This window comes from Hippocampus guttulatus, chromosome 21 (assembly GCF_054856545.1).
Source record: "Hippocampus guttulatus isolate MCC_2025c chromosome 21, RoL_Hgut_1.0, whole genome shotgun sequence".
Taxonomy (NCBI): domain Eukaryota; kingdom Metazoa; phylum Chordata; class Actinopteri; order Syngnathiformes; family Syngnathidae; genus Hippocampus; species Hippocampus guttulatus.
The window spans coordinates 4343770-4366071 of NC_141281.1; the positions used below are offsets into that span (position 1 = coordinate 4343770).

Genomic DNA, 22302 nt, shown 5'->3' on the forward strand with positions numbered 1-22302 from the left:
TGGGCCAAAAGTTGGACTCGTATTGGAGAACGTTTTACGAGAAGTGCATCCCAGTGGTGTTACTTGTGTGCCACAGCTACAAGTCAAAAGATGGATATCTGATGTCAAGGTTTGCTGAGATTAAATGTCCACACGAGGTCAGTGTTGTCATGTTAGATTTTTTTTTTGGAAACAGGCACAGTAGTTCCACATTTAATTGGGCAGTCCGAAAAATAGTCAATAAAGAGCGGAACGGAACAATGCGATTTATAACATCCAATAATGGCCGGTCGGTGTTCTATTTATCTGGAAAAACGAACGAATAGCACTAATTGAGACGCGTCCAAAAGGTTCGTGATGGCAGGGTAGTTCAATTCAATTGCACCGCTCCTCCTCTTCCACCTCCCCCCTCACCGGGATGCGGGACTGGTGCTGAGCTCTGACTCCTCGCCACAGACACGTCTCGATTATCATCACGGGGATCACGCACAGGAATTTTGTCTTTTTGGGTGTGTATGTGTGGGGGGCTGCTTTCTCGGATTCCCATTCGAATCCTTTTTCGGTTGTCTCGAGTCAGCTGGCGGCATGACGGAACTTGCTTTTGTGTGTGAGGGATAATAATGGTCCGCTTCAAATGTACATTTTTACCCAGCTGAAGCCGAGCTTTCATTCAGAGTCCAACTGGATCCACACAGCGGGATGGATACAAATGAGTTTGCAGTGCTGAAACTTTTTGTTGTTGGGATTTTGGGTGAGTGCACTTGTTTTTCCCCCGCATTCAAAACGAGAAAATACAAACTAGAACGTATCATTTAAAATGATTTGATGCCATATTTATCCCACTCACAAAAATTAACAGACCGCTCTGCATTAGTTTCACCTGCACCTTCTGGCAGAATGTAGAAGAATATTTAATTGTCTGACTCATCCCTATTGGTCACCGGCATAGGTAGACGAACAAAGATACATGATTTCTTATAACTAAATGATTTTTGGACAAATGAATTTGCACGGCACACCTGATGATCTCCGTTTCGGAATCACACAGTGTCATGCTGAGAGCAGTATATACATTTTTGCATCTTTCATATGAGTAGATAAGTTAACCGAAATATTTGAAACATCTCTCAGTATGATGTAGTGCAGCTCCGCGCGGAAATGTACTATTGTTTTGAGCGCAACGTTCAATTGGAACCCATTGGATTGCTCAAGTGTACTTTAAAACAGTCACCTAAGCCGAGTGTTCTCCGTATTTTAACTCATTCACTCCCAAAGACGTTTTTAAACGTCTTTTCAGACTTGGTCCAGAATTGGCTGGTACTGAATGAGTTAATTGTTGCACTTATTCAACAGAAACATCACGGACTGGCGTATGAATTTGGTTTTTGGGCGATGGTATGTTTATTTTGTACACGCGCTTTGTGCATATCATCTTGTTCTTGAAGTAGTTCAGAGCAAAGCGACGGAAAGTGTTGGTTGCGGCCAAAATAGGGCCCAAATTGGTTTGTGATGCCTTGAGCCTATTCCACATGTGACAGCATTCCTGATTAATCAATTGATATCCAGAGTATGTATTAGTGTGAGCTCAGTGACTTGGGCGACATGGGTCCAATGAGTCAGGCTTCACGGAGGAAGCACAAGCGTATCATGAACAAGCACTCCCTGACGAGCGTCGCAGGGGGACGACACCAGAGCATGCCCCAGTGGACAGAGCTGACCTATATCAAGGCCAATGGGACCTTCTGGATCCGGCTCATCAGCTGCTCCTTAAAGGATTCAATCATGTATGAAAAAGTATGTGTCATGTGGTGGAAACGGTGCGATTCACCAGTTTGTGGACAAATGCTTGACGCGATGAAGTGAAAAGAGTTTTGGGTGGTCTGCATCGGTCACTTTCCTTTCCTATGTTGATGAGGAGACTATTATTATATTGGGTCGTGTATACTTCATGAATTCAGCCAATTTAGGCGCGCTTTTCCTTTTTTATGTGTCATTTGAATTGAATGCAGAGCAGACAAAAATGTTGCGTTTGAATAAACTTCGCTCATATTCTGCTGCTTTTGGGAAACATTTTCTTGTTCTTCAATTTTCTTTCAGGTACAGTATCTGTATTTTTACCCCAAGCAACAATTGTGGGATTAGAATTCGAACAACTGTGATGGTTTACAGTGATTCATCTGAGGACTGATTTGATCTGAAGTACAATGAACCCCTGCAAATTTGTGGTTTGGCATTTGCAATTTTATCTGGTTGAGGATTTTATTGAGTTATTTTTTGTGGGGAACCTATCCTCCCTTGACTTAGACATGAGCTTGACATTTCCACCATTTCGTGCCCGTTGACTAATCAGGGAACGCTGGACTGTCCTGAAATTGAAAACTGAAATGCAAGGTCGGCAGGCCGCGAAAGTACTGTAGCGAAAGGATGCGCTTTCAGTGGTGCTCCCGGGGACAACAAAAGTGGTTGATGGTGATGAAGAGGGGGCCGAGGGGAGTCGCTCACCAACGCGGCGTGGCTATCAGGAGCCGATTGCGTCCTGAAGAGTCAGCCTCGGCGTCACATTACCCGACACTGACCGACGTTACACGGTGTCCGCACTTGACACGAGTTGCAGAATTCCAATTTCAAGCATTTTGCCTCGCCTTTGTCATTTCCGTCAGATTGTGACACAATGCGGGAGGACGAGCTCACACCGAGTTGAGTCAGACTTTTTTGCCATTTGAAAAACTCGTAGCAGACTTGAGGATGTGGTCTGTGTTTGGCTTTCACTTGGGACCTCCCCCTCCGTGGATCACAGCCACGTGACAGCTGCGGCCTTTACGGCAGTGCTCAGACATCGTGCTCGCATTGACATTTTTCTTTGTATTTTTTTTCCCCTTTGCTTCTGGTACAATGCAAAAAGCACGCAGGACAGATAGATACGGTTGCATCAGATGGCAAGAAATACTGTCCGTGCGGCAGGGATTTCCCCATCGTGGCCCCGGTCTAGACAAGATTTTCCCATCAAGCATCCCTGTTGGGAGAGGGAAAGCGGTGTGAGAGCAGTTTGTTTCAGAGAAACAAGCCACCGAGTCCCTGTGATCTGTTACTTTCACAGCGAGGCCTGCGCTTTGCATCTGTGTACTGTAAGTTGTTCGTCTGGACTATGGAAGGAGAGGAAGGAGTCCTACTGAGTGCCAAGAAGCGTCTTGTCCTTCATTCTCCGGGAAAAAGCCTCGGGCCTCCTCTGTGTTGCTGATATGAGAAAGAAACCTTGCGTGCCTTTTGTTTAGTTTTTTTTGACGTGCTGAATTTTGGCCCGTTGTATTCTACAATGTGCAGGCGGCTAATCTTTGTGCTTTGTTTTGTTTATCGATCTCTCCGGCCATTTTCTAGATGGGTTGTCCTCATTAGCGTTGAACTGTAGCCTACTGTGGCCGATTTAGGGCAAGAGGCGGGTGGGCGTACGCTTTTGGTCAAGTCACGGGACATGCGTATCAACATCATTACATTTCAGATTTACGGGATAACCAAAAGTAACCGGGAAAAAGGAAAAGATTTGCATCGAAACCACGCTTTGCAAGTATGACGACAAATGTGTACTTCAGTGGACGTTACGTCTGCCAAGCATGGCTTTGGCAAACTTACTTTTTCAGAAACTTTGTCAAGTTGCGACGATGAGAGGGGAACGCAAGCCAACATGTCAAAAGTTTCCGCCTGATGCGGTTGACTTATATCGTATTTATTAAAACACTATCGGGGCCACCGTATTTCCGTCATTACGTGTTCAAAGTCACTAGAATGTGTCGTCTGTCAACCCTTCCTGCCCGCCCTATTTACTGACAAAAGCGGTTGATAAATATTCAGCAGCGACAAGCCGCACATGGTTCGGTTCCACTTATCAAGCCAGCTCATGGCGGATGCGCCGACTCGCAACAGCCGCTCTCATCGATCACCAGCGTTGCTGACAGCAAGCGGCTTTGGCCCTCGGCGAAATTTGACTGCAAATGCTTATTCGCGAGCTATGGCAATCGTGACATCATTTCGCCCCATTTCCTTCTCTGAATGATGAGGTTTCCTCCCCAAATGCCGCTGCTCGTAAATTGAAGTATGCGACAGCAAACCGAGTTCCATGTTTGGACCAGCGGCAGCACATCGATCATATTACTGCAAATAAAACGCTCGACTTGATTTGCCTTTTAAGTCACGGCGGTTTTCAGCCCGCTCACGGCAGAGGAGAAGCAAGTGGCAGAGAACAATAAGCTCGACCTTTCTCTCAGAAGATCATCTTCTGTTCTTTCAATTGTATATTTTGCAAAAACTACGGGAAGACGCATTACATTTCAATATGCCTTCAAATGTTCCATTACAGAAAGACTTTGCTTTAGCCACACCTTGTGGCGTGTTGCTGCCAAGCAACTATGTTCAAGTGCGGGAAAAAAACCCCGACGTGGCCTCATGACGCTTATATTTTCACAGATTAATCTTTTTTTCGGGATAACTAGGCTCAGACTTATAAAATGTTAAAAAGTTGAACAGTCTTTCATGGGCCTAAATTTGAAATTTGCGGGGGTTTCTTTTTTTTCAAACGTCGTGGTTGGATGGCTCAGTATTTGTCAGTAAGTGTGCAAAGTAGAATTTGAGTGACTCGATGATCCGTGGTTCTTATTGGCATGTTGGCCATTTTTGACCAAAGCGAGAGCGCTGCTGCGTTTCGGCTCTGCCGTTGCTGCCAGGCTGTGTCAGCTTGACTTTTTGTCCTCACAGACAGACAACGTGGGGGTGGACGGCGTCTCTCACAACCATGAAGTGATGTTGCGTCTGTGAATGAGCACCAGGGGGAAAATGCTTGGTGTCAGTTGATCCGCAGCCGAAAGACAATTGCGGTTTAATGTCCTACTTATTTTTGAACATCTGTTCTTTTGAAACGCATGAGAACGTTACTACTACTGTTCGCCGTGTTTAGTGGAATCGGGCACGTTGATGTCTGTCATGATGTCATGCCAAACAACAAATGTTGGACTTTTGTAAGCTGAGAGTGTTCTGTTCCAGCTTTGGTTTTGTTTGTTTTTTTTTTGCTTCATCACTGAGGCAACAGAAGTAAGATGCTTTGGTCTATTTTTGGTCTGAAATGTTTTCGAAATGCTACATTTGAGTTGTGTCGAGAGTCTGAATCGCGTCCCCTGTACTGATATTTGTTCCACGCAAAACCACAAGCGAGCTGGGGGACAAGAACCGATGGGACGTTCATCTTCCTAAGTGCCTGTAACACAACGGCTTGGAAGACGCCGCATGCACATGTTAACTTTAGACCTCTGCAGATTGTTTATACCGGTGGCGCTTGTTACCGCTGGAGGTCGCGTTCCTTTTGGAATCCTTAGAGGCCAACTCCACACAATATTTGGATTACGATTCAAATCACAGTCGGCAATCCGAAACGACACGCTGCTGCGATTCAAATGAGAAGAACATCTCCTGAAGGCTACCAACTGATTTCGCAGGCCGCGATAGTAAAAAAAAAAAAAAAACCCAAACTAATTGAACGGAAAGCATGGATAGAATGCTAATTGACAGTGTGGCGGACCTGCAGAGCTCATGTTTTGAAATCCATTCAATTCTCAACCTGCCTTTCCTGACATCTGCCGCACTTCAGGGAATTGGTTGAAACGCCAGCCGCCATCGGCGATCCGCCTCGCTGACCTCAAGCAGATGACCCCCAGGCTTTGTTTGAGCGTCTGTGAGTCCCCCCCCCCCAGACTCAAGAGAAGGAATCGCAAATCAGGAAGGAAGACATTCTTCCCGGCAGCGTGTGTGACCGAGTGGTTCGCATGTCTGCCTCATTGCTTCAAAGTCTGTCTTTGAGGTTGATCTTTTGTGGCCTTCCTGCGCGGGGTTTGCGTGTTCTTCTCGTGTGCGCGTGGATTTTCTTTGGGAACGGCATCTTCCTCCCACAATGTGAAACGTGGAAATTTTTACTTTGCGTCGCACTAAATTGTTATGCGGTGTTCATCTCAGCTCACACCGGGCTACAAACAAAACAAGCAGACAAAAGTCGGGAGGCACGTCGACTTTTAAGAAACGGACTCGAGGTGATTTCTCTCCCGAGTGCCCGACCGCAAACCTGCGGTATGCAGTCGATCCCTCACATGCAAAGGCCATAATTGCTCCGAAATCTTGCAAACCCACCTTCTTAATAACTCTTCTTCTCATTAGGTTGTGTTTACACTCCGGTCGCATAATTATTGTCTCTGCCTGTAAAACAAACATCGGCAACAAAAGCAACATTCTCTTGTGGTCTGAATATTTGCTGAAACGTGCGTGACTTTGGTTCTTCAGGAAGTTGAGTGAGCATCGGTCCTTTCCTATTCCCAATTAAGCGATGAGATTAGAAAGGCGGGAGGCAAGTCGCCCTTGGGTATAGACACGCACTCACACAACTTCATATCCTGTTTGGGATGCATTTTGCAGTTTTGCTTTCTCTGCGTTTAAATGAACAAAACGTATGGAACTCTGCAGGACACTCGGGGGGTGGGGGGGATACTTGGAAATGAAAACTGTCAACATTGTTCTTTGTTGATGTGGTTATTCACACGATCATCTCTGATCAACAGTTTGCCAGGTGGTGTGGTTGGCAGGGTTTCACTTTCTTGATGTAACGCGGTTCGCTGCCTGATAAAGGGCAACTGCAGTGAAATGCTTTACGGCGGCGAGAGGCTTGAAGACCCCCCTCCGAGTAAATATGTGCAGTACCTGCCCTCGGCGATGCAAGTCACTTGCACCTAATGATGCAGACAATTAGATTGACCACCAACAAGCACCTCTTTGGCCGGGCTTCAATGACCTCCGGAATCAATCGACACATTCATTCCTCTCCTCATTTCTCTCTCGAGGCAAACAAACGTTGGATGGCAGCGGTGCCAAAAGCCCATCATTCATCCCTGAGTGAAACGAGCACTGTTGCTGATGTTGTTTTTGAAAGGCCAGCTTGACTTTTATTTTCGAAGATTGTTTTAATAACGGCTCTCTCCAGGGGGACTGGATGTGAACTGGCCGTTAAGGAGGCTCGACACTGAAGCCGATAAGCCGCGTAAACGACGAAGAGGCTGCTGGCTGGGTTGCCCTCTTCCTTCTCGGGAATCATCACTTTCATGGATGAATTTATGAATGCAGTTTCATCTTTGAGTCAGTGAATATACTATTCAAAAGCGTAACGTAAACATCGCATCAGGTAGTCAAAGTTTGGCCTCCACCTGCGTCCTCTCACACACCTTAAGTGACCCTAAATGTGATTCCAAATGAATGCTAAGAGTGTCTTATTTGGATTTCATACACCAAGTACACGTTTCAATTCCGTTGTAAAAGAATTTACTGCCGCTTAGTGAAATTCTCTCTTTTGGCACTCTGCTACCATCCAAATCTCAATTTGGCAGTTTGAAGCGAATCCCAACCGGGCACGATCCACTGGGTGAAACTAATTCTTTGCACGCACTTTGCTGCTGCTCATACGGCTCATGATGCAGGTACTGTGGATTTACAATCACAAATGCCGCCCAACATCTATCATTTGTACTTTGAGCAGTCATAATCTATCCCTTGAGTAGTTTTTTTTCCCACATAGAAAAAGTAATGCATTATGAGGCGTAATAAACAGTTCCCTCCATTTATTTTCTCTCGTGCTTGTCTTCGTGAGGAGCACTGCTGAGCCTACCCCACCTCACAGGTGGGGTACAACCGGACAGGCAATTTATTGCAGTGTTAAAAAAAAAATGACAAAAGGAAATTGTAATAACTTAAAAGTGGTTACTCTCCTCTTGCCCAATAACTATAAAAAAACATGTTTAAAAAAAAGAGTGGCACCCACCACTTCTTAAAACTATTTCACAACATTGGTTCTATGAATTCTCTTCTTCGTCAATTCTTCAAACATTTCAGTAGCAGTGTATAAATGTAATCCCGCAAATACATAATGCTATGGCATATTTTGGCACGCCATTTGTCTTTAGAAGCTTTGCGCTATTCCAAGCAGTTTTCTTATCAACAGCTGCAGATGGGATATTTGTTTAGACGGATCGCTGGCGTGGGAGCAAGATGTATTTATACTGAGTGAGGACGGATGCTATTTTTGGGCTCGCCGTCAAGAGGATTTTTGTTCACAGAAATTAAAGGCAAGAGAAAACCTTGAATGGCATTTTATTATAATTATGATAATTATATTCATTCATGCAAAGACACCAATCACGTTCATGATTTCGCTCAATATTTAGGGAACAAATAAATGCCAATATGTAAGACTCTGTCCTGTATCTGTAAATCTCTGCCAGTGTTTACATTTTCAAACAATCGCTTCTACAACATTCTTTAAAAAAAAAACACCATGTCCCATCACTGGTAACCTATGTTTAGTGGGGGCTACTCATGTGGTCCTGGGGGCTACCTGCTTTGATTTTCCTTATATATTGGACTGCGGAAAGGGTTGCCTTTGCTCAAATCTCTCCAGCCAGCCGTGTCACAATTGCGCTTGGGTGTGATGCAACGAAAGGGAACGGAATGAGCGTGACTCAATCGCTGTCTGAATCCAGCAAGGAGGAACGCTCGGCATTTTTCAGAGAAACACCTCCATGTGTAACGCACGAGACTGTTCTCGTGGGAATTTAGTCGGACGTCATGCATAGACAAGAAGTCATGCACATGTTTTTCAAGTTAGTTGATGTGTGTGTGTTTTTTTTAATTATGACATTGTAATAATGTGCACTAAGTCTTAAACAAAATGATTCCTCAGCAAAATAAAACATTTTATGCCAACATTATGGGGCAGCACGTTGCCCCCTGTGTGTGTGTGTGTGTTTTGTGATCTTTGCAAAGGTAAACATGGCCAATGACACAACAACGGTAGTTGTGATGCATGCAGCATGATCAGAATGATGCAAATGGCAGAGGGGGATGAAAACATGGAGGGCTAAAGGTTAGGGAGACAGATGTGCATGTCAGAAAAAAAAAGAAATAAGCTGTTTGTGGCTTATTTCCAATTAAATTCACCATGTCTTTTCACCAGAAGCCTACACTGAATTTTTTTGTATGTTTATTCGCAGTCAATGCCTGGATGGTGGGTGGCTTTTCGGGTAAGCAGGCATCCACTCATTCAATCAAAGTTGGATTTAACCAATGTGTGTAGCGTATTAATTATTTTCTCCCCACATCTTACTTGCCAGCGACTGAGAGTTTCCACATCGAACCCACTTCTGCCAGGCCAGGGAGAGCCTGCAACGAGTCACGCTTGGAGTGGGAAGTGGAGGTCTGTGGCGAAGACTTCAAGCGCGATATGGCTCACATAGACCCTCAGTATTGGTGCAACCTCACCCACTTTATCAGGTACTTACAGGCATTTTACGTATGTTTTTATGACTGATTGCAGCAATGTGTAAGTCCACAATTTTCAAAGTGTAGGAATACTTCACGCCAGATTGGTCTGAATATCGGACATCGACATGTTGGTTTTCAAAGTGGCAAATTTTGAAAAGGACCCATGCTCAGACCCATGCTGAATATTTTTCCCCCAAAGACAGCCTTGCTACGATCAAATCTGTCACCGTCCCGAAAACATTGAGATGTGAGAAATAAAACATACATTTCTATTTGTAATACTTTACAACAGATTTACTTATTGAATAGCATCACTGTTGGATTTGTCATTCTACATTCAACTGCTTGCTACACACATTTTTAAGCAGATGTCATCACTAATTGTAGTTGACAGATAACACATGCAGTATATTGCACACAAGCACAGATACACTGCAAATGTTTATACTATACTGTATTTAGAATTAGTTTTGCTCTCCCCCCCAAAGTAGGACTCTTAAGAAGCACTTCACCCTCAGCAATCTGTCTACAGCTAATTTTTCACCTAATTTCTCTCTTCTGATCTCTGAACTTGCGTGCCTGCGACTGCAGGCTGAGAGAGAGGAGCAAGACGAGAGGTGACTTGTCGGACAAACGTGGACGATTAAAACGGCTCCCTTTTAATGACCACAAGATGAATATGATGGAGTAAATCCAGGAGGATGATGACCAATATTTCACATTCCACGTCTGCTTGAGTGCTCAAATTAGCCTCTTGAACTTGGTCGTGCAGACAGATGTTTGACTTGAGGCGTGCTAGGAAACATCTGAAAACATGACGAGGACCACATACGGGCAGGATGTAGGTACCGCTGCGTTTCAAAGAGCACATGCACAAAGGAGGAGATATATTATATACACACACACATATACATATATATATATATGTGGGCAGGGGGGGGGGGTAGGTGTAGGAAAAGCAGAGGCTATCGCGATATATATTACTGCATTATACGAACTTGTCATTTTGGGATTTGTCTAGAACCAGAGAAAAAAAATTGGCCCCGGATATCGTGGGAGAGTGCAAGTTCTGAACTCGGTCCAAGTCTGTATTATTTTAAAGTCTCCCCTGACTTTCTCCTTTTGACTTTCAGCAGAATTGACACAGGAAGCACACTGTTGCATCACTTGACTTTCAAACAATGATGCCTTTGCTTTGGGAAATGACACACGTGTTTGCTGGCAATTAGAGAGCGGAAGCGAGTGCCGAGTCACAAGAGCGGCGACCCATGCAGAGACATGTCCTGATTGTAATTTGGAGGCGATGCACGTGAGCTCACGCAGCAGGGTGGCGGATCTGTGGAGGAGTCTTGAGAGAATGGCATCCATACTGAGATTGCCTCGAACAAGGGAACCGGGGCGGCGAGAGAGGGTCAGGCTCAGAGAGCAAAGCACCTCATGTTTAAACAAGCGGTGACCCCTGCAGGGCTTCTTGCGCTTTCCCATGGCGCAACTGCTGCACAAACAACTCAGATGAGGTTTGGAGGTTTTTAGCTTGTTGTATAAAGTGAGTCGGATGGAAGACCGGGAGCCTCGGTGTTTCTGCCTGCAATTATGGGAATCCATCATTTACCTCCTCATGACTTTTGAATTGATTTGCTGCTCCGAGAGGCTTCACGTTTCAGGGGCGGGAAGTCTTAAGGAGCTGTGGTGCCACCTTATCCGGATTTGAGATAATGGAAAGATGTCTGGCACCCATGAGGGCCGCTTGCGATTGCTCAGTCACTTACCGCCAGTCACAAATACAACTAACTGATCATTTACTCTGAGAAGGAAAACCTAATCTTGCCTTGTGAAGCAAAAGCAGCGATAGTGGTGCACTGTTGCTGAAAGAGATTCATGGACTGTTTTTTGGCCTACGCACTATCAGGTTTGTTTCGCAATTTTGAGAGTTGAAAAGTGAAATGTGTACCACAATCATCTATTATCCTTTTGTCACCAGAGCATTTTTTTTGAAATATTGACAGAGTAACATATTTTTACACATGCATTTGACATTTTAAGAATGCGTGTATTACTTTAAAATTGCCCGTCCAGTTATAAAGGATTTATGCAAACAGATGCTTCTTATTTACTGATTTTGAATGAGAATTTTTTTTCCCTTCTAATTCTGAGATCGACCAGCATTTCAGAATGAACTATGTTCAACCTTAGCGGTTCCACTTTAAATGCACTCCGCGTTTTTAGTTTGATGTGAGTTGGGAGCGCACGCTAAAGGGCAAACTGAATATTTTACGTCGTAATGGCCTCCATAGACTTACCGGTTGTGTTGCAACCAAACATGAATCGGGTCAAGTACTTTGGGAGCTCTCCGAACAGATGAAATGCACGTGTCTAAACATTTGTATTGTTAAGTACGAAACATAAGAAGATTGTGGGACGATGCATTTTAACACCCCCAAAAGAGTTACTGACAAATTTCAAACTCCATCAAGAATGCAGTAATAATATAATTTAACATTGCACAGTTTTTGGTTTGACTGCATAACACCTTTAAAAGAAAAAACATCTGGTAGACTCATAACATACAAGCAAAAAACAAAACAAAACCCTACACATCACAAATGACCAGTCAACAAGCAAGTTATCCATTTTGTAAGCTCACGGTCAGACACATACCACAAATGCACCCTGTACTTATCAAAATAGTCATCCCTAATTCATTAAATGTGTCCTTTTACACCCTCTTCAGCAGTCCCCACCACCCCCTTCCTCCCCAAAAACAAAAAGCGCTGTCATAAAAATCACTTGCTTATGTGACATACTGATGTAATCGTTTTAGGGACCTTGTGTCCTTTCCCAACACCACCTATTCCCACACACCAGCATTCACTGAAATACGAGACAGTCATTTTCATCTTGTTTATCATCCCCCCCACCCCCATCTGAGTTCAGGTTGGAGAGGAAGCAAAATCCTTCTTTTATGGCGGACATCTGGTGCCTTTGCCACTGCCCGGCAGAATATAGCACATGTACATCTATGTGCAGTACAACACCCTTGCAGACACAAACCAGATACATCTCTGACAGGCAGCCGAGTTTATTAGGTTAGCGGCGTTTAAGCAAAGCGCCTTCAAAACAATAGTGACGGCTTGACGTCAGAGGGCACACATTCGTGCAGTGCAAGGCGGGCAATGGGGGGTGACGGCTCATATACTAGCGGCCAGGTCGGCCTCTCAGTAGTTTATGGCTCAGTCAATAGGCTTTCAAGCTTACCATGATACATGTTTGATATTCCACAAGTGAACACATTCAACCAGTATTGGATAATTGTTTAGTATTTTTGCCTTAGAAACCTGACACCTGTCCACCCATTCATTTGCCGTCTTAAACCCACAGATCAGATTCAAGGAATTTCAGGGTGCATCCCATTCTTGAGGGGATGATCGGTTTTATCATTTATGATGACTTCATCATGGATGAGCAGCCTTCCAGTCAGTTCACTTCTTCATGCCGACGCCGCTGTGATTCACAGATCTCGTACACCTCACCTGTGAAGCCACTGAGTGTTAAGCAAGGCACTTCGAGTATTCACTGGTGGACAAGAAAAGTACCCGAAGGATTGGCCGTTTTGGATGAAGACAGAGGGACGGGGCTGGTTTTAATGGATTTGTCAGAGTTCCGCTCTAAGCCTTTATGAAGCCTCTGAACCGCTCTGCTCGCTTGTTGCGACAAATAGGATTGCCGGGCCAAAAAGGGAGTACAAGGCAATACATTCCATGTCACTGTGATGGATTATTTGCTCTCAATGCCAGTAACTCTGACGCCGCTGTAGTAGTTTTGCATCAGACAGCTTCTCGTTAAAGTACTTTGAGTCTTAATAGAGGGAAAAATGCTCACTTCTTCCATCATAAACGTATTAATACTGTGATTCCTGAACACCGGTCTAAGTATTTCATCCGTAAATCTGACACTATTGAACCTCGAGCCTTGCTTCCAAACTGAAGATTTTCCGATAATCCTTTCAACTTGTGCTTCATTTTCTCCACAGTGAGTACCACATCTTCACGCTGTGCACAGAGACCAAATCCCTCACTGTCCACTGCTACTGGCCCAATCCTCTGGTGGAGAGCTACATCATTCGCATTCACAAGCACTTTTTCTCCAACTGCACCTTGGAGCAGGTGGTATGGGTGGACCCTCCGGACAACACGCTGACCATCCTCATCCTAATTCCCGTTTTCCTCACCTTGGCTATGATTGCTGTGGTGGTTTGGTGTAGCAAGAGGAGCGACAACCTGGCTTAGAAGGAGACATACCATGATGGGGAAGGGCAGCTCGATTCTGAATGAAAGACAATCAAAACATCCGTGTACACAATGAAGCGGTGTTTGAGAGTTTTGAGAGTTTGAGTTAGTTGGTCATTTGGTCTGCAGATGTTCCAGCGATCCACCATCTCAAGGTCTTGAGACAACGTGAACGAGTTTCAACATTTGAGGTTGCCTTCACACGAGCATCCTGTGATATATTTACGTCAAACTCAATTACCCACCTTCAATGTGATTCATTTGGTTTTGTGTGAACAAATTATTGAACCAAATCGAGTTCGGTTCGAGTTCGAAACAGCAAAGCAACTCCACCTTCATCCTATTCAAATGGCAAATTAAAGAATCAGCAAAGACCTAAAAGACATAATAGTGACGCCAAGACGGAGTGCACATGTGTCCTGTTTAGCACGTTTGCAATGCATGATAGATGTACTGTACATTTTTGGATCGTCAGGACATCACAGAAAGAAGGGGGCGTTTGTGCCATTGTACGCAGCCGACCACTGGCCAATCGAAGCGGCTTCCCTTTTTCTCTTTAAATTCAGGACGGCCCAAGCACACACAGAGCTTGATATTGCGGAAGCAGAAATTGACTGGCTGGGGTCCGTGCAAGAGATTGGCGCAGGCAAAATGTGTTTATAAAGGGTAAACTGCAAGATCTCCCTTTGCGGATGATGTCGTTGGTCATGCTTGTGACTTGGGCAATCGGAAACCGTCTTGCACCACCGACTGTGCATCCGCGAGAAGGTCCGGAGAGGTGCAATGCGGTCCCAAACATGATAGACTAAAGTTTCCCCGGTACCAAAATGAAGATGCGCCTGCCTACAAAAATAGGGGCCTCACTGTGAGAGCACCCTTCATGCTACATATTCCATGTATTTAACTTAATTTATATGGCTCAGGTTGCATCAGAAAAAATCATTTTGATAAGCAGGACGGTTGATCTTTGGCCATTTTTTAAATGCATTAACTCCATTGCCCTTTGGAATCGTAGAAGACCCAAGGGGCTTTTAATTAACGCAACACAAACCAATCGTTGTCAGTACTGTACAGTATCTTTCTGAATATTCTATTATTCTTGATAATTCTGTTCATGTTGTCACAAGTCTGCTTAACACAAGCTTTGCCCAGACCCAGCCATTGTTGTGACTAAATCCACTGTGTTAGTTGATGGAGTGAATACCATACCAAGCCATCATGTTCATTGTCTTGAATAATCTCCTACCCAAACGTTGATGCCACAAAGGGTTTCAAACCCCCTGTGCCTCTTGCACCAAAGACATTCACGATAAAATGTATTTTCCAACGACTCCATTCCACTGTTTGTACAAACGACAACGTGCTTGATCAAAACCGGTAGATGGAGTTTGCTAACTTCCAATCATGAGGATTGTGTTTTGGGGTTTTTTTGTGCTTGATATGAAGCTGTTCCTTCAGGCACTGGTTGCTCATCCAACCTCTGGAAAGAGGTCGTGTATATTTGCCAAACTTTCAAGCTATTTATTGTATTTGCCTTAGAGTTACTGTATTTGTTCATGTCCGGTGTGAAACAAGATGACCTGTTGAGGTTTTGAGCATTAAAACGGAGGAATCGACTGGCCAGATGGAGACCAGTGGCCTTGGACATTCTCGTCAGTCAGAGCACTGTAACGTAAGCTGAAGGCCAAAGGATCCGGTGCTGGAACTCTTTTAAATCATGGGAAATAAGATTCCCGGTGGACAGCATTTTCAACACGACACATGAAAGGATGAAAAGGAACCCAAAGTTGGACTTAAAGGGATTCTGTAAGTTTCCATACACTGCTGAGTTTCTCAAGGGACAGTCATCACTGGAAAGGACAAACAAACATGAGACGACACTTGGATCAACCATTTTGTGTCTCTTGTGGCTGTTTTATAACAGTGTAACTTATCAGACACTGAATAGAATAAAAGTACTGTTAATACACCGTGGCTTCATCTTAATCATCCTGTGAAATCGCATCTTCCTGATCATGGTTTTCTCTCTTTTTTGAAGTGTTACAAACAAGTGACAACCAAACAATCACTGTTCAGGACCCTCAAAACTGTTTTGAAAGATTCTATTGCATTCCACTTATCAACTTTTCACCTCTAAGCCCTAACAGCAACAATCATTTCAACATTTCTAAAATATCCTCTTGCAATCATTTGTAAAGCAATAATACTTGAATCGAATGATTTCATCCTCGTTTTGGAGGATCTACTCCCAGCACCACGCAGTCAGTCCAACTTCCTACAATGTTCTTTCAACATTGTACCCCAGTTACAGTAAAAAGGGACAGCAATATAAGCATCTGTGTATTGCATTAGCAGTTTGTGCTCTTTGGTGGCTGGATATGGATCATTTCCAAAAGCATTATAATAGAAATGGAATCCAACCAACAATACCAGCCCTGATTTTCACTTGCAACTCTATAACAATCCTCACTTTATTGCTCCTAATTGTTCTTTGACGTCAACAATACCTCTTACGTTTGGGAGTGGGTGAATTTTTTTATCCTCCAGAGAATTTCTTCTTGGAAACACATTGTCCCGAATTGGCTCATTGGTTCTCTGGAAGTGTTTATTCAAGCACTGAGACATCATTCTTTTATGAACCCAACAATACTGATATGTGCAAACGTCCAGACATCTGAATAGATAACAAATTTGCTACGTGTCAACCCACAAAACAATGAGAAGAAAAGCAAGGAACGCCGATTGCATCTTATCATCGTATTGTGTAAATACAGTGTCAAACAAGGCCGTCATCGCTGGCAGCGGCCGATGGTCAATGATGTTGGTTTTGTTGTCGACACCCACGTTAATCCCCAACCAGTGGGCCCAGAGGACAAAACCGGAAACCACAAACTCCGTGAGCACAATACAATGCCAGGATCATAAGTTACTATCTAAACAAACACGCGCTAACACACGGGTACTATTTATTCCACCAGAACATCAGGAAAGAACCAGAGAGATTTTGTTTCTTCGCAGACATAAAACAACGTTGTTTATAGACGCATACTGAAGGGACCTTCGTTGACGAGAGGCGGGGCCTAGCGTTGCAGGTTCCCCGAAGGATGCTTTTCCACAAAGCCTCCATGGCCAGCCACTTGGCGGCAGGAAGGATATTAAAGCTTTTTCCCAGAGTTGACAGAAGAATACAGGGAAGTGGGTTGACCCAGTGCTTTTTGACCAAAAGCGGCGCAGGAAGTATGAGGGTGCCATTCAACTTCCATGCAGAGTTGCTTTTACATGACGAACCAACTTGCGGCAAAGCTGATGAACAAGCCGGGGCTTTCTGGCATTAGTGCAAAGAGGGCGACTACTTTGTGGTGCGACTTCAAGCCACAATTGTCTAACAAACTGAATGTGGTAGTGCCATGTCGGCCTTGACCAATGCGAGCAATCTGCATCTTCAACAACCCCCACCACCCACCCCATCCCACACTCTCCTCCAACCCAAGAGGCTACGGAGCATCCAGAGTAGTACAGCGAAGCCACGACTTGTTTGGCTGTTCTCATCAGCTCTGTTCCTTTCACTCATATCTTGTCCAGGTGTGCCTCGTTATTTCGCCAGTTTGCTTTAGTTTCTTTTTTTTTTTTCCAGCTTTTGGGTCATCGTTGATGTGGTTCGTCACATGAATTTTGTTGCAGCATTCAGAATGAATCGCCTGATATGTATTACAGTATTGGAAATGGATTTTTAAACGTAATTTCCGGGCAAATTGACTCAGATTCGAAGAATCTGCACAACATTCAAGGAATGGTTCCCTTGCAGCGGTCACCATGGTGATCAATGCTGTAACTGCTGTTTCTAATCTCCAACATGTGATTTGTCTGCTTACGGGCATAATTGGATGCATTGCAAACGCTCTATCAAAAATGTGCCTTTAGAAAGGTAATGTCGAGGAAACCGAAGATTGTTTTACCTTTACTAGAGCACAATTTGTTGGATGGTATTCAATAGAATGGTCTAAAAGCTTTTTTTTGGGGGGACACATTTTTTTCCCACAAATTTATTGCAACAAATAATCATACTACCTCGGTGGTCTGTTTTGATTCCGCAATGACTTCCCGAAAAAAAAAAAATCGGTGACAGCTGTCCTGAATGAATAGCGGACCCGGAAAAAAAAAAGGAAGAGTTCTCACAAGTCACTAAAGCAGACCTCACACTAACACACAGTTTCCCACAGTAAAATTGCTCCGAAGCACATGACCCAAACAGGACATCCTCCCAATCTTTCACCCGCTTTTCGTTCCCACTCTCACCCTACTACTGCGCACTCATCATTCTCTCGTCCTCACTCTTTAACCTCATTTTCTGCTATGAGTGCCGAATGAGGTCACTGGCGAGAGCTCGCCATTATTGCGCCACCTCAGTTACTGTAGCTTCGAATGTTATCAATCTTCTAATTTGGTCTTTCATTTTAGTTTCGATTTGAAAAATATTTGGCTCTCCAAAGACCCCCCTTCATGACTAATATTCAAATACAGCAGCATAGTAGGCCTAAGTGTTGATCCAAAACAAGACAGGGTTTTATTGCTAAAAGCTGTACTTATTATTATCAGCCACTGGAACAGAATGCATACTTTCGACTCTGCAAAAACAATTATTACTTATCTATTTAATTAAAATATTAAACACCACAGTCAAATTCTTGCAAAATAATAATAATAAAAATGCCCTTAAAAAAGTAACACAAATGTGTCTTACTGGAAAGTTAAATACAACTGAACCGTACTTAGGCAATGATTATTTTTTGCGCACCACTCGAGGTGGTACTGCTCAGATATTTTGGGATTGAAACACAATGAAATGCTTCCACGACCAAACTGTACTGTTAAGCAATGTTGGCACCAAACACAGCACTTCATGACATCTTCATAGTTGGCCTTTCTTTCTTTTACTGCTACCCAAATGATGACTGACGAATGTTTCCATGTCGGCACAAAAGTATCATGTTAAATATCATGCCATACTTTATATTCCATGTGCGGCTATTTTGACATGATTTGATCTGCCATGCTTTCGCTATTCTCACGTTTGTCTTTACCTCGTCATCCTCCTCCTCCTTCCTTCTCCTTTCCCCCAGTGACCTGAGTGGCCCTCCCTGTTGGACTCCCCCATTCACCATACAGCTGGACTCAGTCTCTATTTTTCTCTCTCTCTCTCACACACACACACACGCACGCACACACACAAATGATGTAATTTGGTGACTTCAAATGTGTTTTACCACTCCGACCAACAGGATTGAGGCAATGTTATGTTCTTTGCCATTTTGCATGAGTTACGCAACAATCAGCTCTCTTATTTTTCCCCTTACAACCTTTTATTGTAAGTCACTCTGCTACTCGGAAATGTGTACAATATATAAATAATACAATGCAAAATATTTCAAGCCCCCACTATAGGGCAGATTCTCAAGAGATCCTTTGTGTGACTTTTTAACGTTGAGAGCAGATCTGAGTTTGGAGTAGTGTGACTTCAGGGTGGCGGGATCACATTGTGCCAAAACAATGCTGGACAGCAGTGAGGTCTACACTTGAACCGACAGCAAGAAGAAGACGAACAGAGGCTCCCCGATTCTACTCCACAAATAGTCATTCTTACAGAGCAAGTGGAATTTATGGCTGCAAGTATTATTTTGTGTTCTCTATTTATGTGCTGCTGCAAATCCAACTTCTTGTACAAGTGATCAGAGACATCTGTTTGTCCTTGACCAATGCCTTCTTCACCTCCCATGTCGACTGCTTGCACTCTTGTTTTTAATGTACTGTATAATACACACAAAACGAATGACGGTAAATGTGTACATGTCGTAAGTAAATCCAGGAATGGTGTCAAATCAGTGCGTGTTAAGTGTTTCATGTCTTTTGAAAGTTGATCCAAAGTATGAATCTCCAAGGATTTGTTCAACTCAGAAGTCAGTTTGACTTGACATGACGTTCCTTGTTCTATTGTGGTGTCGCTCCCTGCTGCTGTAAATACAAAAGTGGAATCAAAGGAGACTTTTTTTTTCTTCTAAAAGTAGAGTTCCCTGTGTTGGATCTTCCTGTTTACACACACCCTCACATTTACGCACCAGCGCTCCTTTACATGATAACCACTCGCTGTTTTTACAGAAGAAATCGGTACCCGCACGCGTGACATGGATCTCGCACAGTCACACCACGCTTGACCTCACACAATGCAACAGTCAACCACTTGAACTATTTGAATAAACAAGATTTCCTATGACATCATCCAGTCATGCAGCCCCTGAGAGTCTATTATTTGAGAGGAAAGACATTCTCGGTGGAATGTAAAAGGGCCCCTGATTTATTTGTATGCACCTAAATGAGCCAGTCAGTGGTTCATATTGCACCCTTCTGTCAGGCCCGTCGTGGCTGCAGGACGGCCTGCATTAGAATGGATGACAGAGGACCGAGGCCCAAGATGAGGCAATGAATCAAAGACAATAATTCCATCACGCCGTTTCTCCCATCTTTTTTTTTTAATGTTTATTCTTTTTAAGGGGAAAAGTGATGAAGGTGATTACTTTTGGACACCAAGGGAGGATCGACTGACTGCAAAGAGCAGAAGATAATCTTTTAGATTCTTCACATTGCCCCACCAGGGAATGGGAGTTATTGCGAGACGCAACCGTTGCAGCATCTCCTTCACAGCATGCATTTCACCGTCACTTTTGATAATTTTGTTGTGATTTGAGTCAATGTGCTGCATTACCTCTGAAAGTAACCAACACATTACCACTAAATCATGCTGCGTACGTTAACAAAGAACTCACCCCGTTTTTATGATGGTGGAGTTTCCATAGTCAGACATCCCTGTGGGGGTGTAAAAATTGCAATTCAAATTTTGGGGAAAAATATGCCTCACAAAGTCATCGGCAACCGTGACGTCAGCGTGTCCCCGCAGACTTCAGCCCAACAAGCAAAGGAATAACTCTGTGCTTGTGCACTTTGGCTTTTCTTTGATAGATAATTTTTTGGAACACCGACTACTCAAAGAGCAAGCACAACAAGAGGCGTGTAAAGTTCTGCCGGAACTTCTGAGGGATTTTTTTTCTTGAATGTCTGCTATCCTAACATACCAGAACACTGTGTTTTCCCAGTTCGTACTATTTAATGACACCAAGAAGATTGAGTAAACGGGCCTGTGGAGCCTTACAACCTGATGCGGATACAAATGACTCCTCAACTCAACTGTATTTATCGTGCACTTTAAACCAACCACCGATGTATACCTAGGGCAGTACATGGAGTGAAAATAATTCATACAACAATTAACAGTCAATGAATAACGAAGACAGCAGAAAACACAGAAACAGACAAACTAAAAACCAAGTCACATGCCGAGTCAAAAACCAAAGAATATACAGTAAATGAGTTTGAAGACGAGTTTTAAAGATGGGCAGCGATCTTTAAATGCATGATTTTTATTTTTCATTTTTGCCCAACAGTCAACTTTTACACCTCGAGTTGTTAAGCCAAGTGTCCTTGGTCACTATGGTAATGCGAACAATGCACATCCATCTGTCACCTCACGTCTCATCCTCCACTAAAAGCCTTATTAAACATCTGTTACCAAGCAACCAGAGCAGATGTGAAACACGGTGACAGCTATGATGTGTGTGCTATTTGGTAAGCTCATTAAACAAAATCCTTCATTTGTGGCCCGCGAGAAGTCTGCGTCGGAGTACTTTACTGATCTTCACTTGCCTTGTGGCAAAACAACACGCCGACGCGTGATCAAGGTGATGAAGTTTAATGACAAATATGCCGTGAGCACAACACAGCTTTTTCCTGCATGATCCTATTAAAGTGCTGATATAATGCGTTTGCAGCAAAAGACACATGGTGCAATGTGTCATCTGGGCTGAGAGGACAAAGATTATACTACAGGACCCGTTCTATGTGTGCATTCAAAGAGTGCATAGAAATAAAAGTAATTGGCGAGATGATACGGACACGTTCATATGAAAACATCTCTCGGCGCGGGTGTGGACGTTTGGGCTTTCCCACCAAACAAAAGCTGACAGCTAAATGGATCTACGGTGTTCACAACAAGAACGCTGAGAGAATGTTGGACAGCGCTCTGAATTATTGAGCAGGCACATGTCTCTTTGGGAAAAGAAGGTCAAATTGTGCGGTAAGCTACTCAGTCAACAAAGGTGACCGGGATAAAACGGATTAAGTGCAAATATTGCATAGATATGAGTCTGTCCATTTTCATGTGCTTATCTGAGGTTGGGTTGTGGGAGCAGAAACCGAAAGTGGGACATCTGCGCCAAGGTGCAGATGCACTGTCAACGAAACGGGGGCCCGAGGGGGGTCTGCGGTTCATTTCAGGAAAAGAAAAAAAAGCATGACAATTCTTTTCAATGGCAATTCTAAAAGCCTCGCCGTGACTTTGCACATTCAGAGAATTTATCATGGAACAATCTTGTTCTCACTTTCTGAACTTTGAAACACTCCAGAGACCGCAAACTCACCATCAGTCAAACTCATCCATTTTATGACATAGCGAGCGGGAAGAGTGGAAAAATTCATCCCCAGGCCAATAAAGTGCTGCTGGATAAACAAAAAGTCTGCAAAACGGCATGTTGATGGCTTTCCTCACCATGTGACATATGACGCAGATCCTCCCTTCCGGGGAAGGTCACCG

At 43.7% G+C, this 22302-nt stretch overlaps 1 protein-coding gene across 2 annotated transcripts; it reads left to right on the top strand.

Annotated features, from left to right (window-relative positions):
- The first annotated feature begins 365 nt into the window (after window positions 1-365).
- Window positions 366-15574, top strand: LOC147186798 (receptor activity-modifying protein 3-like). 2 transcript variants are annotated; one of them, XM_086102521.1, is made up of 5 exons: window positions 366-488; window positions 632-730; window positions 9048-9077; window positions 9168-9327; window positions 13349-15574. In XM_086102521.1, the coding sequence occupies exons 2-5, from the start codon at window positions 679-681 to the stop codon at window positions 13602-13604; spliced, it is 498 nt and encodes a 165-aa protein (XP_085958647.1). In that variant the 5' UTR covers window positions 366-488; window positions 632-678; the 3' UTR covers window positions 13605-15574. The 2 variants fall into 2 exon arrangements, with proteins under 2 accessions (XP_085958647.1, XP_085958646.1); XM_086102520.1 differs by having other exon boundaries at window positions 408-730.
- The last annotated feature ends 6728 nt before the right edge of the window (window positions 15575-22302 follow it).